Genomic DNA, 16,002 nt, shown 5'->3' with positions numbered 1-16,002 from the left:
TATGTTGCTTTCTATTGTTGTGGTAAACACCAGGACCTAAACAGAGGTAAAATGATTTTGGCTCACATCTGATAATCTGTCATGAAGGGAAGTGAAGGTAGGAACTAAAGGCAGACTCTGAAGACAAACACTAAAGGAGAGGCCATGGAGGAACTCTGCTTACGAACTTGCCAGCTGGCTTTCTTTTACATCTCAGGACCAGCACACGAGCCCTCCCACATCAATCATCAATCAGGAAAACGCCCAACAAACTTACCTATACGCCAAACTGATGGAGACTGTTTTTCAATGGAGGTTCCTTCTTCCCAGATGACTCTAGCTTGTGTCAAGCTGACAAAAATACTGAGCCCACAGGAGCAAAGAGGGGATCAGGAACCCCAAGAGCACCAGCAACGACTCAAGGAGCCCACAGGAACAAAGAGGCGATCAGGAACCCCAAGAGCACCAGCAACAACTCGAGGAGCCCACACACAGCCACGACGGGAAAGGAGTGATGTCCGGAGAAGAGCGGCTAGTGGTGAAGGTGAGCGGCTGAGGGAATGATCATTTTCCTCAGGTAAAGCTGTCCTTTGAAGGTTCCCTGCCAGGAACAGGAACTGAGGGCTAGGGACCAGGAGGGAAGTGAGACTGGAAGAGGAAAGGAAGAGGGACATTCAAGCTGGAAGTGGCTATGATAGCTGTGGGTGTGGAGGCTGTTCCTAATGAGAAAGCTCAGTTTTGCATACATTTTGTCTTTAAAATCTGCAGAGAACTGGGTCAGAAGCAGACAAGACAAGCCCTGTACCACTATAGAGCGGCTCCTAGCATCCCTTTGACACCCCCTGAGAGGCCCACCCAGATGGACAAGGCCCTCACCTTGGCATCAAGCTGTGCTCTATTTTAAGCCCTAGGCTTGCATCCCTATCTATGAGATTTTATTTTTATAAGTTTCCATTAAAGATCTCTTTTCTGCTACATACAGACAGGAAGCAGATTTAAGAGAGGTGAGACGTGAGGTTAGGAAGAAAGACACTGAATGCCTGTAGTAGTTACCTCAAGAGTGGCTTCTAGACTGTTCTCCTTCTTCCCATTTTTTTATTATTTCTAAAACTTTTGAAATAGTGAATGTGTAACACACCCATAATCACAAATGGGGTTATAAAAGCTGTGGCTTTTGTGGTCGCTCTGTTTGTAACAGCAGTAGTCATACTATCTAGAACACAGGGACAAGTCCAGTAGCCACTGACAAACAAGTGGAGAAACAAAATGTGATCTGCCTGGACCATGGAAAGAAAGCCAGCCTTTTAAAGTATGAAAAGTCAGGGTCTGAGACACGGCTCAGCAGGTGAAGGTTTTGCCACCAAGAACCCACATGACACCCAACGGAAGGAGAAAATTAACTCACACTAGCTGTCCTCTGACCTCCACGTGCATCCACATGGCACACACATGCCTCTATCCCACACGCATAAATATAGAGACATATATACATACATGCATATATAAATGGAATTTAATTTTTTTTAAATAAAAAGGTTAAAGCAAGAAAATTCTGATGACTGCTACAACATAGATGTGTGTTTCAACACTGAGGAAATAAGCTGAGCCCATCCCTCATAGCACGCTCTCCACTGCTAAAGACTCATGGACCTGCAGGCTGGAGAGCTCCTCAGTCCCCCAGCACAGATTCCCACTCCCATCCTCTCACACACACCTAATGCCTCAGCATTTCCCAAGTGCCCAAGCCCCTTTGCAGTCCCCACACCTTGTGTCCATTTTATTCTCACTTCATAAAACGCCTTCCACCATCCAGAGAGCTTCTCCTTACCCACCAAAAACCCCACCCAAAAAGTCTTGCTTCTATAATAACTTCTCCGCTTTCCCTAGGCATCTACTTAACTCCTTATCGGAATTTCCAAAAGGATCCGACACGCTTAGCACATTATATATCATTGCTTTGTCCATTTTTAAAACCGTCTTTCTAGAAAACATGAAAGAGGGGCATGAGAAATACATTTTTTTCCTTTCCATGCTCCAATCTCACATGCATTAAGAATTTAACTAATAGACTATATTCAGTTTCCTAAAGCATCCCACGAGTAACCACCTAAGCACATATTAGATGGCTCTTCATGGATGCAGAAGTCCCATCTCTAGACCCTCTGTCTTTTTTTGGGGGGGGGCAGGATTTCTCTTTGGAGCCTGTCCTGGAACTAGCTCTTGTAGACCAGGCTAGCCTCGAACTCACAGAGATCCACCTGCCTCTGTCTCCCAGTGCTGGGATTAAAGGCATGCACCACCACTGCCCAGCTAGACCCTCCGTCTTATCTCTCAGCTGTACTGAAGGAAGCCTGGATCTGCTTCATCCTGGAGATGTAATCTGTGTAATCACAGAGTCCATCACATGGATTCCTACATTCAAGCAGTCCACAAACACTGCAAGCGCCTCTCAGACACCAGGAGAAGCTCTGCATGCCAGACACACAAACAAGACAAGAGACGCCAAAGTTCTGAGTTTGCTTGCCTCCAATGTGCCATCCCCCTGACTCAGCCTTTTAAGGCTGGAAAGACAAGCATGGCTACTGAAAGCAGCCTTCAGCTTCATTCTGGGAGCTTTAGCTCAAGAACAGAGAACAAATAAATACGGGGGGAAGTCACCCTGTAGTCCAAGCGCTAGAGAATTCAAGTCAGCTGATCAATGAAGAGCTACTGCACAGCTATTGTCCAATTGTCCAGGCTGGAGGTGACACACAACCAGAGAGTTGAATACCAAAGAGCCAAGCACGTGGCTATCCAGAGAAAGGGCATTCTGGAAAGAGGGGAAATTGGAGAAGTTGCAGAATCAGCAGAGACCCAGAGGGCAGACAGGCAAGGGAAGAAGCAAGAACACCACGGTTTTGTAAATCCAGTCTAGGGTCCTCAGTGAGAGACTCTGTGGGACACTACTCAGGGGCTTTACACAGAGGTCATAGACACCACTCTAAGGACATCTGTTAGATGCTCTGGGGAAAACAGGCCATGGGGACAAGGAAGGTATGGCTCTCAATTGAGGGCAAGTTTGTCCCCTGGAAGTCATTTAGTAATATCTGGAGAAATGTTTGGTTGTCAGAAATTAGGGCAGGTTGGCCACCAATATAGAACAGGCAGAAGACACATTATACAGCTAAGCTCCTCAATCAAGAAAGACTCAGGTCACAATGCTGCATGAGACGATCAAGCCTCACAGGATACTCCAGTCAGGACTTGATTATAACTCTAAATTTTCTTTAGGTCCCCATAAAATTATCAGCGCCCCCAACCAACCAGAAGTAGCCTGGAATACTATGCCCACATTCCCAAAAAAATGGACTATGGATATTTTCCTTTGTTTAAAAAAAAAACAAGAGGGGAAAGTGGTGCAGGACAATCATCTATATTCTGTCAATTATATTTTAAATAAATACTGGTTGGCTGATAGCCAGGCAGGAAGTATAGGCGGGAAAACCAGACAGGAAGTAGAGGTGGGGCAATGAGAACAGGAGTATTCTGGGAAGAAGGAAGCTCCTTCTGCAGTCCTGCCCAGACCACAGAAGAAGCAGGATGTGACCTACCCCACTGAAAAAGGTACCAAGCCATGTGGCTAACATAGATAAGGATAGTGGGTTAATATACATTATAAGAGCTAATACGAAGCCTGAGCTAATGGGCCACTCAGTTTATAAGTTATGGAGACCTCTGTGTGATTTTCTTTGGGACTTACTGACTGTGGGAACTGGGCAGGATGGAAACCCCAACTAGCAGGCCCTCATGTTACATCACAACATCCATGAGAATCCATGAATTTGGAAGTTGTTGCCTAGTCCCAGCAAGAGCTAATCGATATCACACTGTGGCAGTGGAGATGGAGAAGGAAAGTCCCATGTGCTGATTACAAAGGTTCCTTACACATTTCCTTAGGCTACTCCAGCCCTTCTCAAGTCACAGCGCATTCCATATTGAACTAACTCAGGGACAGTGTGGAGAAAGAGCCATTCTGGCCGTTGGGCTTTCAAATGCTTAGTCCTTAGGATGCAAAGTAAGAATGTGAGCCGGCCAGAGATGTAGCTCAGTTAGCACGGTGTTTGCTTAGCATGTATGAGACCCTAGGTTCAACAAGGCCAAGAATATATGAATGAAAATTGATAACAGCTTTAAGTGGTCTGGAGAGACTCTAGACTTAGGGGTTAAGAGTGGTTACTACTCTTGCACAGGAACCAAGTTCAATCCCCAGCACTCCTATCAGGTGGCTCACAACTGCCTGGAACTCATGGTTCAGGGGGTCTGACACCCTCTTCTGGACTCCTCAGACTCCTGCACACACACACACACACACACACACACACACACACACACACACAAATCTTTTAAAAAGAAAGTCTGATCTCATGACATGAGGATATTACATTTTCCTCTTGTTCTATGCTATGTACACCCATGCATATGCACATGCATGTACAAGCATGCACACATATGCAGATAAAGACTTCCCATGCCAAAGAAGAGACTAAGTAAAATAATGTGAATATAGATATCACAGGTCTATAAGGAAAAAAAATTCTGTTCTCTGCTCCACCCATCACAAGGGAGGGAAGGTGTCATAGTTACCAAACAGATTCATGGGAACTGAAGAGAGACAAGGTTTCTGTTAGAGCAAAGACCAAGGTTCATAGGGACAATCAAGATGGGCTAGGGGCAATAGTTCAGAGTCAGTATGCGTGTGAATGGCATGATGTAATATGTATATTACAAATACAGTGTGGTAGTTTGAATGTAACCGACCCCCATAACTCATGGGGAGCGGCATTATTAGGAGGTGTGGCTTTGTTGGAGTAGGTATGGCCTCGTTGAAGGAAGTATGTCACTGAGGGGGTGGGCTTTGAGACCTCATACATGCCCATGCCACACCTGAGTCTACTTCCTGTTACCTTCTGATCAAGATGTAGCCAGGACCATGTCTGCCTGCATACCGCCATGTTCCCTGCCATCATGATAATGGGATTAAAATCTCTGAATCAGTAAGTCTCCACCTCAATTAAATGTTTCCTTTTACAGAAGTGGCCATGGTCATGGTGTCACTTCACAGCGATAGAAATCCTAACAAATACAGAAGCTGAGATTTCCTCTGTGCTCCCCAATATGGCCCCCAAAGGGAGAGGCACGATAGGAAGTGTGGCGTTGTTGAAGTAGGTGTGGCCTTGTTGGAGGAAATATGTCAATATGGGGGCTGGCTTTGAGGTCTCCTTTGTTCAAGTTACTCCCCTTGAAACAGTTCACGTCCTGCTGCCATCTGATCAAGATGTAGCCAGTACCAACTCTGCCTGTGCGCCCCCATGCTCCCCACCATGACAATAATGGACTGGAACTGTAGGCAAGGCACCCCAGTTAAATATTTAATTTTACAAGAGTTGCTGTGGTCATGGTGTCTCTTCCCAGCAAAAAGAGTTATCAAACAGATTCATGGGAACTGAAAAGAGACAAGATTTCTGTTAAAGCAGAAATCAAGGTTCAAAGGGACAACCAAGGTGGGCCAAAGTCAGTATACATGCAAATCACATGATGGCCCCCACCCCCAATTCCTGCATATTACATACAAGAGGATGAGAAAAGGAGACACATAAGGGACAAAAAACGACTAACCACTGAAGACTCAGTAAGAAAAATCACATCCCCGTTCTGCAGCTGCCAAACTCGACTGATAGCAAATTACAGCCTGTGGTTCACAAGCACCCTGGCCTGCTCAAGTTCCTCTGGATCTTGGATCACCATCCCAGAAGAAACAGTAGAGAGGCCCCAAGTTGGCCCAGGTTTATCTCTGTCACTACCCAGCAAAACAGAGACAAGAAATGGAAACCGAGTAACAGAAAGAGAAGAAAGGATCTTTCTTGTGTCTCTGGGTCGTGGCCAAGGTTTGCTCATTCAGAGCTGCAGGAGTCATGGGCTCCTCAGTTTTATCCCCACTGTTATCACTGGGCACAGAACAGACAATTCCAGTGGGCAGTGTGAGATCCACTTGAGGAGCCTTGAACACCCCCTACCCTCGTGCATACATACCCCGCTGTCACACCCAGACTGTTGGATCAGTAGCTGACCATTCTGCCATGTGATTGAATCAGTAGTTGAGCTTTCTACCATTGGAAATGGCAAAACTCACATGTTCTAAGTGACCACAAGGCAACATGCTGACATTACTTAGCAGAACTGGGTGGGCATTTGTTTTTCTGTGTCCATCTTCAAACTGCCTCCTGAGAAAAGCACTTAAGGAATCGGGGAATGGGGTAATTGGCAAAAAGAAAAGACATGGATAATTCATGAGTAGTGAGGGCTGGCGTGTTTCATACCATGAACCAAGGAAGGATCTTGCAAGCTAGCTGAACGAGGCTTTCGGGGTGAACAAAGTTTGGGAAAACTGGCCTGACTCTACAGTTCATGCCCAGCACTGCCAAGACTGTCTGAAGCCCTGGGGAAACAGGTCACTTCCTCTAGTTTATCCTAGAATTTTCGAAACCTATTGGAGCATCCAGCTATTTTCTTTCACCCAAAACCTCTTCCATCCAATTTCATCTGATACACTTCAGGAAACAGTACCCTAAACACAAGCTGGTAGGATGAGTCAACAAATTAGAACATAACCCAAAGCCCAGTTCCTGGCCAGCCAAGAGACTCAACAGAAAAACCAATAAGCTATCAGGAATGAGTCACTTCCCAGTGAACCGGAGGCTGGGACCCCACTTCCTGGGTCCTGTCTGAGGCCACAGGTTCTTCAGCTCAGCACATTAGAGACAATAGCACTGTCCCCTTCCCAGCAGGTACTTCAGGAGCCCCAATCTCTCCAATCATCTCCATCCTACCCACCTTCCCCTCATCTTTCCAAAGCACATTGCAACTCTGTCACCCCAAGTACCCACTTCCCACCAGAGTGATGCACCCACTGACATGCACTCAATTGCTCCGAAGAGGGCTGGCACTAACTAGGCCACAGCACTGAACCAGGCCCACTCTGCCCAGACTCTCTCTAAAGGAACCCCCGGGTTCTAACACCATGATGCCTCCACCTGCATTTTTGTCTTCCTATGCCATTGGAAGTTGGAAAGATTCCTTTCCAAACCTGGTTTTGCCATGGGTCCCTGAGACATCTAAGGCAACTGATTTCATTTCTCTAAACTTCAGCTCTTCATCTAGAAAAGCAGTGAATCTCTTGCAGAGGTAGAAGGGTCACAAAACAAGAGAAAAACACAAATTGCCTCCCTCCAACTAAGTAAAGCTATATAGCCCAAAGCAAGGCATGTAACAGCCCTGAAAGGATGAATGAAGGAGCTACCTGGAGAATCATCAATAATCTATAACCTCTGATAGGGAAAAAACATTTCAGGAAATGGCCAACATAGACCCTTAGATCCACGGATGGCTGGCTAGAAGGAGCCTTACCAGACTGCACCCCCATCAGAACTCGTCGAAGACCCACTGACTTCCAACACACCCTTCACCAAAGTTCCACTAACAACCACCAGAGATAAAGTAAGAAACTCAGCACACAGTAAAGCGTCTCCTCTCAATGGAACAGGAAGAATGACATTTTAGACCAAGGGTCTGTGTCCTCTAAAATGCTTATAAGAGCCCCACACCCACACCTAATATGGTGGCACTGAGAGGGGGCACAGATTGTGGCTACCTCCAGATGTGACTGTGCCCCTAAAAGATGGAAGACATTTTATCACTGTGAATTCTGAAGGAAGGCCAGTGATGGCAGCTGTCGACAAGTCAGGAAGTGGTCTCTCACCAGAAACCGAATCTGCTGGCACCTTGATCTTGGAATCGCCAGCCTCCTGAACTGGGAGAAAGAGGGAAGAGCCACGCAGCTGGTGTGTTCTGTGGAAGCCGTCCAGGCTAAGGGAGGTGGTGAAACAAACACTTCCCAGCCACTCTCAACCAATTGTACACTAAGTACCCTGAAGAAACAGAGATGGCTACCTGCATGTTGCCCTTGGGAGTTCATGGATGAGGGCTAAACGCTAGATTTGGATGAAGAGTGACAGTGCTAAGGGGAGAGAGGAAGATGAAAGGAACTACTAATACCGCCTAGGAGAGCTGGGAAGGCAGCCTATGTCGAGGACGGCCATCTGAGCAGACTTTGAAGAGGGATGGCGGTTGGACGGAGCGGAGGCAATGAAAGGAGAACAAAGGCACGCATAGGAAGAGGATGGTGGGAGGAGAGGAGTATGGAGGACCTGGGGGGAGGAGGAGACTTCTAGAGTGTTGTAAGACCGCGGGCTTATCTTAGAGGAAACCACAAAGATGAAGGAAGATGTTGGTTGTTGCTCCACTCCACGTTTTTATGGACTTCAACTTAAAGGCTGCCTTGGCCTTATTCCACTGTTTGGTTAGACAGGGTAGAATTTTTAAAAGTTGGGCCGCCATTTAAACAACTAAGAGATTTTGTTTCCTCCTAACAGTGGGAGAACTGCCCACCGTGGGCTCACATTCCAGCCAGGCAATGACAAGCTGGAGCACACAATGCTTGCCCCGCTAGAACTGCCCTTTTGACCACTCTTCCCACCATTCCCCACAGTTCCCCCATCCAGTATGCTGCACCTGCATCTTAAGGAAGCTCCAGCCCTCCTAAGGATCATGTAGGAAGCTCTCTACAAGACCAAGCTCATACTGACACTCAATTGTAAGGTTGTACTGTGGTATCGTGGGCCTTTTCAATTTTCTTCTCTCTTTTTTTTTTTTTTTACTATCATTTCCCAAGGAAGTCTTAGAAGATAAATTAAATATTGTACTATATACATACATACACATATGTATGTATGTATATAGTACAGTATTTAATATATTATATATATATGTATATATATTCATGAAATTCCACACAAGACTTAAGGACACAGTCGACAGTCAATGTTTGTTGAATGAATACATGAACAAGTGAGTAATACCCACTCCTGCACGCTTATCCTCTTTGCTAGCTTTTCTTACCCAATTTTTTTCACTTTTACTATTAAAAAGTTATCCTAAAACGAATATGAATATCCCTAGAGTCAGTCAGAGAGCTCCTGTTTCACTGTCTACTGGGCTGAAATGGAAACAGGAATGCCATGAGCGAATGTGGAACAGACCTTTATGTCTGGCAGTGAGATCAATTAGCGCTCAGGGTATGGAGGATGCAGCAGATAAGATCCCCAAATGCTATCAGTGATCTCCAAGGGAACTGCGGAGGACAGGAGAGATGCCAAGAGGCTGGAGACAGGCAAATGTTCTGATTGTCAGAAAGGGAACGGAGTGAGAGCCTGCCAGTTTCCAGATCGAGAATGTAATTTCACTCTCAGGCAAGGTTCACAAGCAGATTGTCAAGCAGATTATAAGGGACAGCGAGAAGCACCGACGATAGGAAGTGATGTCTGTTTGGAGCCAGCGTGGGAGAACCAAGAATAAGTCAGCGCAGATTCACTGCGTTCCTAACAAGACCCCCTAGACTAGAGGAGCAGATGTGCCTGGTGTAACCAGTGAAGGGCAAAGTGCTAAAGGACACCTAGGATGTACTGGTAGAGTATTACAGCCAGCAGAAGGGGGGGGTGGTGTTGTCTTTCTTCTATCATATTGACCAAGTATTAATAGTTAAATCTTTGGGGCATCTTCTCGGCAAAACCTCTTTGAAACGTGAAGCTTTCCTGCAAGTTACTGACATCGACAGAAAACTGAAAGATGTGGGTGGGCTTAAAAGTGGCAGCAAACAGTTGCACTCAAGTATGGCTGTGCATTGGGACAGGGTGTGTGCCCTCGGGTCTACCGTAACTGTCGCCACCCTTTCTCCTGCAGTCCATAAGGTGTGCCACTGTCTCAAATCATCTTTATTCTACCCTCCAGGCACCCAAGGCATTGGGATTTGCAGCCCATGAAGCAGTGGATGGAAGGAAAGTGAAGGACTGGTAGGCGGCTCTGTTGGCAGCTTCGCATAGCACACAGGAAGCCCTGGGTTCAATCCCCAGCATAGCTTCTATAAACCCAGCATGCTGATGCATTCCTGTAAACCCAGTACTTAAGAGGCAGGAGTATCAGGAGTTCAAACTCATCCTTGGCTACAAAATGCAAGGCTGTCCTGGGGTACATGAGAAATTCCCCACAACACCCAAATACACAAGTGAAGCAAAGAAGACAGGAAATGGTAGTGGGCCTTGTTACTAAAGCAAATAAGGTTAGCTACAGTCAGTGGCACAACCAGAGGCTCCCAACACCCAACTGTATGGGCAGTTACAGAAAAGCGCCTATCCTATCCTAAGAAGTCCTCATGAAGAAGAAATTATAGAACCAATGGGTGGGTGATGCCATCGAAGAAAAAAAAATCCATGAGCCACAGCTGTCCAAATATAAAGTATGTGGGCCTGGAGGATGCTGAGTTTTCCATCCCTGGAATACGCAAGCACAAGTATGCAGTCAGAGCGATTGACTCAGGTATCTGGGGAGACAAGAGAAGGCTTGAATCTCAAATGTTGACAACGGAAATGCTGTATGAAAGTGTCCGTCCTTTGTCAAGTCAGCAAAGGCCTTGCTCAGAGACAAAAAAGGAGAAAGCCAACAGAGAACTCAATATTGTTTTTGAAAAACCGTTAAGTTCCCCTCACGAAATCTACAGTCTAGGAGACTTGTTTAATGAAGCAGGCTGGTTGTACCAACCTGGCCAAATGCCAGGAAGAAAGTAACTGGCATCCAGCATTATTTTTGCTCATCGGTCAAACATTCCTCAGAGACAAGCCACAGAGCAGGGGGAAGAAAATCAGAGGGGAAACAATGGGATGCCATCAAGAGGCTGCCAGTTCCAGCACAAGGCTGCCATCTGCTACTGACATCAATCCTTCAAGGGGCTGTGTCAGCCAAACAATGTACCAGGGACACCAAGCCTGGGAAGATAACGGCCTTGCGACCTTGGGTAAGTCACGAGAGCTGCCAGGCTCAGCTCCTATCTCTGAACTGGATTCACGCTAACCCTTCTGCACACCACGCAGGCCAAGAGCAGTGATGTCTGTAACTGAGCCCCAGAAGCTGGAGATCCCTGGGCACATCAATCCTACGACAGTGCTTAACAAACACGGCTGTGGATGGAACCCAAGGCCCGGAACACGCTAGGCAAGTGCTCTACCACCGAGCTACACGCCAGGCCAACACATTGAACGTCGTCAGAAAGATTTCAAAGGGCTTCAGGTGCAGCAGTCCTACAAACTACATCTTCAGGATGCCAGCTAGAGAAAAAAAAAATTTTTTTTTTTTAACTAAACCAAAGAGACCAGATCTTTCGGACCAATTTCCTGAAGAAATTCATTATCATTGCCTGGTATTTGCTGGTTAGCCATTAAAATAAAGGTGAAAGGTGAAAAGAAGTGAATTATCTGGAGCAATTGATGCTCTGTAGGACCTCAGGAAAGGCCGATTGGCTCGGTGGCAGCAACCCTTTCAAGGGGAGATAAGCAGATTTCCTACTAAGACAAATTGGTCCAAACATCCCCTTCTCGTCTCTGTCATCACGTTTTTCTGTTTTAATTTTAAATGTTTAATTTTTAAATTTTTAAATGCTTAATTAAAAAAAAACAGTCAAGAGTTTCTCCAAAAATATATAAACTCCTTAAAAAGTAGATAGACGAAATTGAAAATCAGCTTTTGTTCCGAGCAGTTGTGTGAATTCCGATCTCTGGCAGCTAAAGGACTTGTTTTGAAATTGTCAGCAAGGCTGATACACTGACTGCTTCTGACAGTGAGCTAAAAACTAAGGAGGAGGTCAGAGAAGAGGAAAGATTTCTCTTCCTTTCGCCCTGGGACCCACCCAGGGGCCTTCAGCATGCTTGTCTGACCCAAAGCTAAAAGACAAGGAAAACATCAAGCCCCCACCCCACCTCCACTCCATGCCTGCTCCCCTTTCAAAGCCCTCCCCAATATCTGAAGGGTGAAAGCAGTGGGGGACAGGCAGCCTGAGGCCCCTGACTTCCTAGGGCGTGGAGCCCTCAGGCAGCACTAGTAACAGGCGTGGCATCCTCAGGTCACAAGAACCTCAAAGCAGCATCTACACAGCCTCCAAGCCAGGCCTCCACACCCACTGGAGATGTATTTTGCCCACTCCATGTGAAACCACAACACACCCTGTGTTGCAGCAAGAAGAACCAGGGACCAGAACGAAAATGGGTGCTGAGAGCCACAGCCGGGACTTCTCTCGGGGCACAGGCTCCGCAAAGAGGAAGCAGGGCAAGGAGCCTTCAGCTCTCCCCGCTGAAGCTGTGCTTAGAAAGCCCACCATCTGGCCCGAGGGCGGATGCTGCCTGCCTGCATTGAGCTGTGCAACCGCAGCCCTTCTCTTGCTCAGCTAGCATGGATTTAGGGAGCGGCTTCTGCAAGAAGTGTGGGTTCTGTGCCACCAAAGCTGGAATCAGCACCCAAAGGTCATCTCGCTCTCCCAAGCAGGCAGACTTTCTCCAGAACTATGGGAGCCAGGCAGCACCTACCAGTCCAAACTGTACACTGAGGTGTTGGCTTTGGACCAAAGCTGATGACCCGAAACAACCGGGTACAGAAGGACCGGGCTGTACAGCAGCGGATAATCTATCTTCTGCACAGAACTCTCGCTTTATGCCTAAATGCCTGCATTAGTCTGGATCAATATGTCCCATAACAGTTAATCCATGGCAACTCAGACCAGGCAAGACACGCTGCTGACAAAGAAGGGCTGCTTAAGGATGCGGTGCCCCCCACAGCCGATATGCGTGCATTTGAATTTCAGCCCAGAGAAGGCAGCAGAGGCAGAAACAACCACCCACAAAAGCCCAAAAAAGAGGGGGGGTGGGGAGAGCAGATCAGAAAATATATACATAAATAGCAAAGGGCTTTCACAGTGGTAGTGACGGGGAGGAGGCCTGGACTGTCAAAATGGCCTTAGAGTGACAGATCACTGCCAAGCTGATGGAGTGCCAGTGACACTCCTAAAGCCAGGCGTAGGATCTTCCCCACACACCTGCAATGCAGAGATTTCTGCCCTTTCTGTAATTCACGCTCCCAGCCCAGGCGCTATCTGCAGTGGGAGCCAGTCTGGACTTGTGCAGCCGCCGCTCTTCCCCCTTACAATAAGATTATTGCAGCAGAGCAACTTCTCACCAAGGCCAGGAGGCAGAGGAGGAGACGGAGGAGGGAGAGACAGGGAAGGGAGGGAGGGCAAAGTCCCTCGGCCCCGCAGCTCACCTTTTATTTGGGCTTCATATTCGGCAATGATCTCTTTGTCTTTCTTGAACTTAGTTTGAGATGACATCTTCCGACGTGGCAAAAGAAAAAATAAAACCTGACAGGCTGTTTGATTTATTTCTCCTTTTCTTTCCAAGTCCTCTCCCAAGCCTGGGTAATCACACAGCGATAGTCGATTTCACAGGTTTCAAGGCCAATCTCTTTCACTTGGCTGCAGAGCTGGGTAGAAATCCTTCTTCAGGGAGGAAAATGCTCTCTGCTGGCAGGGAAATGGCTCTGGTGGCTTTCTCTGGTCAGCTCCTCTTGCAAAAGGAGAAATCACCCTGGGAGTACCATAACCTGTCCCAGATTTCCAGGATTTTTCTTCCAAAATAATAATAATAATAGCAGCCAAGAGCACGCGCGCACACACACACACAAACACACTCACGAGTGCACACTCACCCGGACACGCTTCCACGCAATTGTGCTGTGCACACACCCATCCACACCACAAGCGCACACATACACACACACGCACACACACACACCCTCACTCACACACCCTCACTCACACACACACACCACATACACCCGCTTGCTCACTCATACACACACATCCACAAGAGGCGCGGCGCCTCCTGGGTCGTGTGGCCAGCCTCCGGTTCGCTTTGGAAGGCTCTGCTAAAGAGATGGTCAGGTTGCCAAAGGACCGGTCATCTCTCATCCTCCCTCCGGTCGGTCGGCGCCTCGGGTCTGCTGTCCGGTGAGGATCAAAGCCAGGAGATGGAGATGGAAGTTTTCCGGCTGTAGTGTGTTAGCTCCGCCGGACCCAGGGATGGACTGCTCACCCCGCAGGGCTGGTGGAGCTCTCCTCCACCGCCCTCGTCACTAGACTCCGCCTCCCGGATTTTATAACAACTGACACTTTGTAGCCTACAGGAGAGCTGAACTGGCTGCAAGCAAAAAAAAAGGGGGGGAAGAAACGTTTCACAAAAGGAAGGCGGCAGGAAGGGAGAAAATCAGGTTGGGAAAGCCTGGGAGGCTCCCGCAAACTCCAGCTAGTAGTAGTTGGGCTAGAGATTTTCCTAACAAACACTGGAAGATTCTTTTCTTTGCGTGATGAAAATCAATTCAAGCCCTCAAACCATCAGCTATATGACAAGTTGCCACTCTGCCTGAGACTCTAGCAGGGGGCCTGATACATGCAGGGGGAGGGCACTAATATTTTGGAAGGATTACTTGATCACAAGGACAGTGTCAGAGGTTTCAGCATTACGAAGTGGGGGGAGGGGGAGGGAGACAAGACTACAACCAGGCTCAGAGAGGGTGGGATGGTTGCTTGACCAATAAAATGAGCTTTCTTTGGAGACATTTTTTTGTACACTTGCAACAGATGCCAAAATCCTACTCGAGGGCCCACTAGAGTTACACACTAGAGTTACACAAGGCAAGAGGCTCCAAACCAGAATTAAACTACGTTAGTGAATAATAGAATGCGGTAAAAAATGGCAAGGGCTAAGGGGAAACAGCAACCCTGCAGAGCACGGGGTACTGGGAACGCAAGGGGCTCTGGTGGAATTGGGTAAGAACAGAAACTTACCTTAGCCCAGTACCTGAACACATAGTAAGGCCCCCTTAAGTAGTGGCCTTATGGTTACCCCAGCATCCTAGAGGGTACAGTCCATATAAGTACCAAAGCAAGTGTTCTCTCGCAGGTGAAAGAGTGCAGACCTAGATGGTGGAAAATTACTTACCCAGGGTCACCAGAGTTCCACCCCAGCACTAAACACTCGGTAGGAGTCTTTGGCAGTTCATTAGAAAGACCAAATCCCCTGCCGTGAGCACACTTTAAAAAGCCCAGTGATGTGTCAAACTATAGGATCGCTGACCACTGAAATTTCACAGTAAGACTGTGTCATAAAGATTGCCTTGTCCCCAAGGGTTCCCTGAAGGAAACTTCTCTCGCTTTCTCAAATAGGTATCATCTTCCACTTGACTTTCTGGGGTGATCCGATGTGTGATTTGGCTTGAGCTTAGGTATGGCCAGGTTAGTCACACCAGCCCCCAAGGGATCCCCAAGGCAGACTGCAGCTCGAATGGGCCCGGAGAGCTGGGTCTTCCTCCTGTGTGAGCAGCGAGCGAGCGCCAAGAGCTACAGAGGGGAATGCACAGGATCTGCCTGAGCAGAAGTCCCAGAAGTCCACCTGGTGAATCAGCAGGCTTATTATAGCTCTTAGACCCAGAGACAAGAGGTCACAGAGTTCATAAGCAGATGCCACAGCCCACATCCTCCTGCCTCACCCTTCCCAGGGACATGCTAGGGCCCTCGTAGTGTCATTAGCGGAAGATACACTCAGAGATTAACCTCTCTGCCTCAAGCCTAGATCCTCAAAGAAGACTGGCATTACTGTCCTATGCCCTGGAATGTGAATGAGTGACTAACCAGGTTCCTTCCTGCCTCTTCTGTAAGCCTGCAGCCTGTAAGGCTGGAGCAGGTGACTCCAACTGCTCTCTGAGCCTGCTGGGGGCAGGAGCCCAGTAAATGGCAGGTTCTAACCATGAGGAGAATTTAAAAACCACACATGCATATCGGAGACGCGCACAGCGCACCGAGCCATGGGAATGTCCCAAGTAGCCACGTGACCATGAAGCAAAATGTGTCAGATAATTCCTGTTGAACAGCAAAGTTTCTGTAAGACGGATGGTGATATACAGTCGTCAGTCTGTGAGGAGGCCGGAAGTGGCCTCCATGCCTCCTGGAACATCAGCATCCTCATCTATCAAATGACAGTCCCACAGAGACCCAGG

At 47.6% G+C, this 16,002-nt stretch overlaps 1 protein-coding gene across 6 annotated transcripts in view; it reads right to left on the bottom strand.

Annotated features, from left to right (window-relative positions):
* Positions 1 to 14,069, bottom strand: part of Srgap3 (SLIT-ROBO Rho GTPase activating protein 3) — a 221,796-nt gene extending 207,727 nt beyond the window's left edge. For 2 of the 6 annotated variants that reach the window (XR_012911600.1, XM_075983258.1), the window contains exon 1: positions 13,213 to 14,038. Coding sequence is in view for 3 of the 6 variants with exons in the window: in XM_075983258.1 (XP_075839373.1) it covers positions 13,213 to 13,279 (67 nt within the window). In the remaining 3 variants the exon portion in view is untranslated. Of the gene's footprint in view, positions 1 to 13,212 lie in introns of all 6 variants that reach the window. The other 4 variants (XM_075983261.1, XM_075983259.1, XR_012911601.1 and 1 more) reach the window with 3 other exon arrangements.
* Between the last annotated feature and the right edge of the window lie 1,933 nt (positions 14,070 to 16,002).

Source organism: Microtus pennsylvanicus, chromosome 8 (genome assembly GCF_037038515.1).
Source record: "Microtus pennsylvanicus isolate mMicPen1 chromosome 8, mMicPen1.hap1, whole genome shotgun sequence".
Classification (NCBI taxonomy): domain Eukaryota; kingdom Metazoa; phylum Chordata; class Mammalia; order Rodentia; family Cricetidae; genus Microtus; species Microtus pennsylvanicus.
Note: the sequence above shows the minus strand (reverse complement) of the source record. Positions and strands in the feature narration are given on the sequence as shown.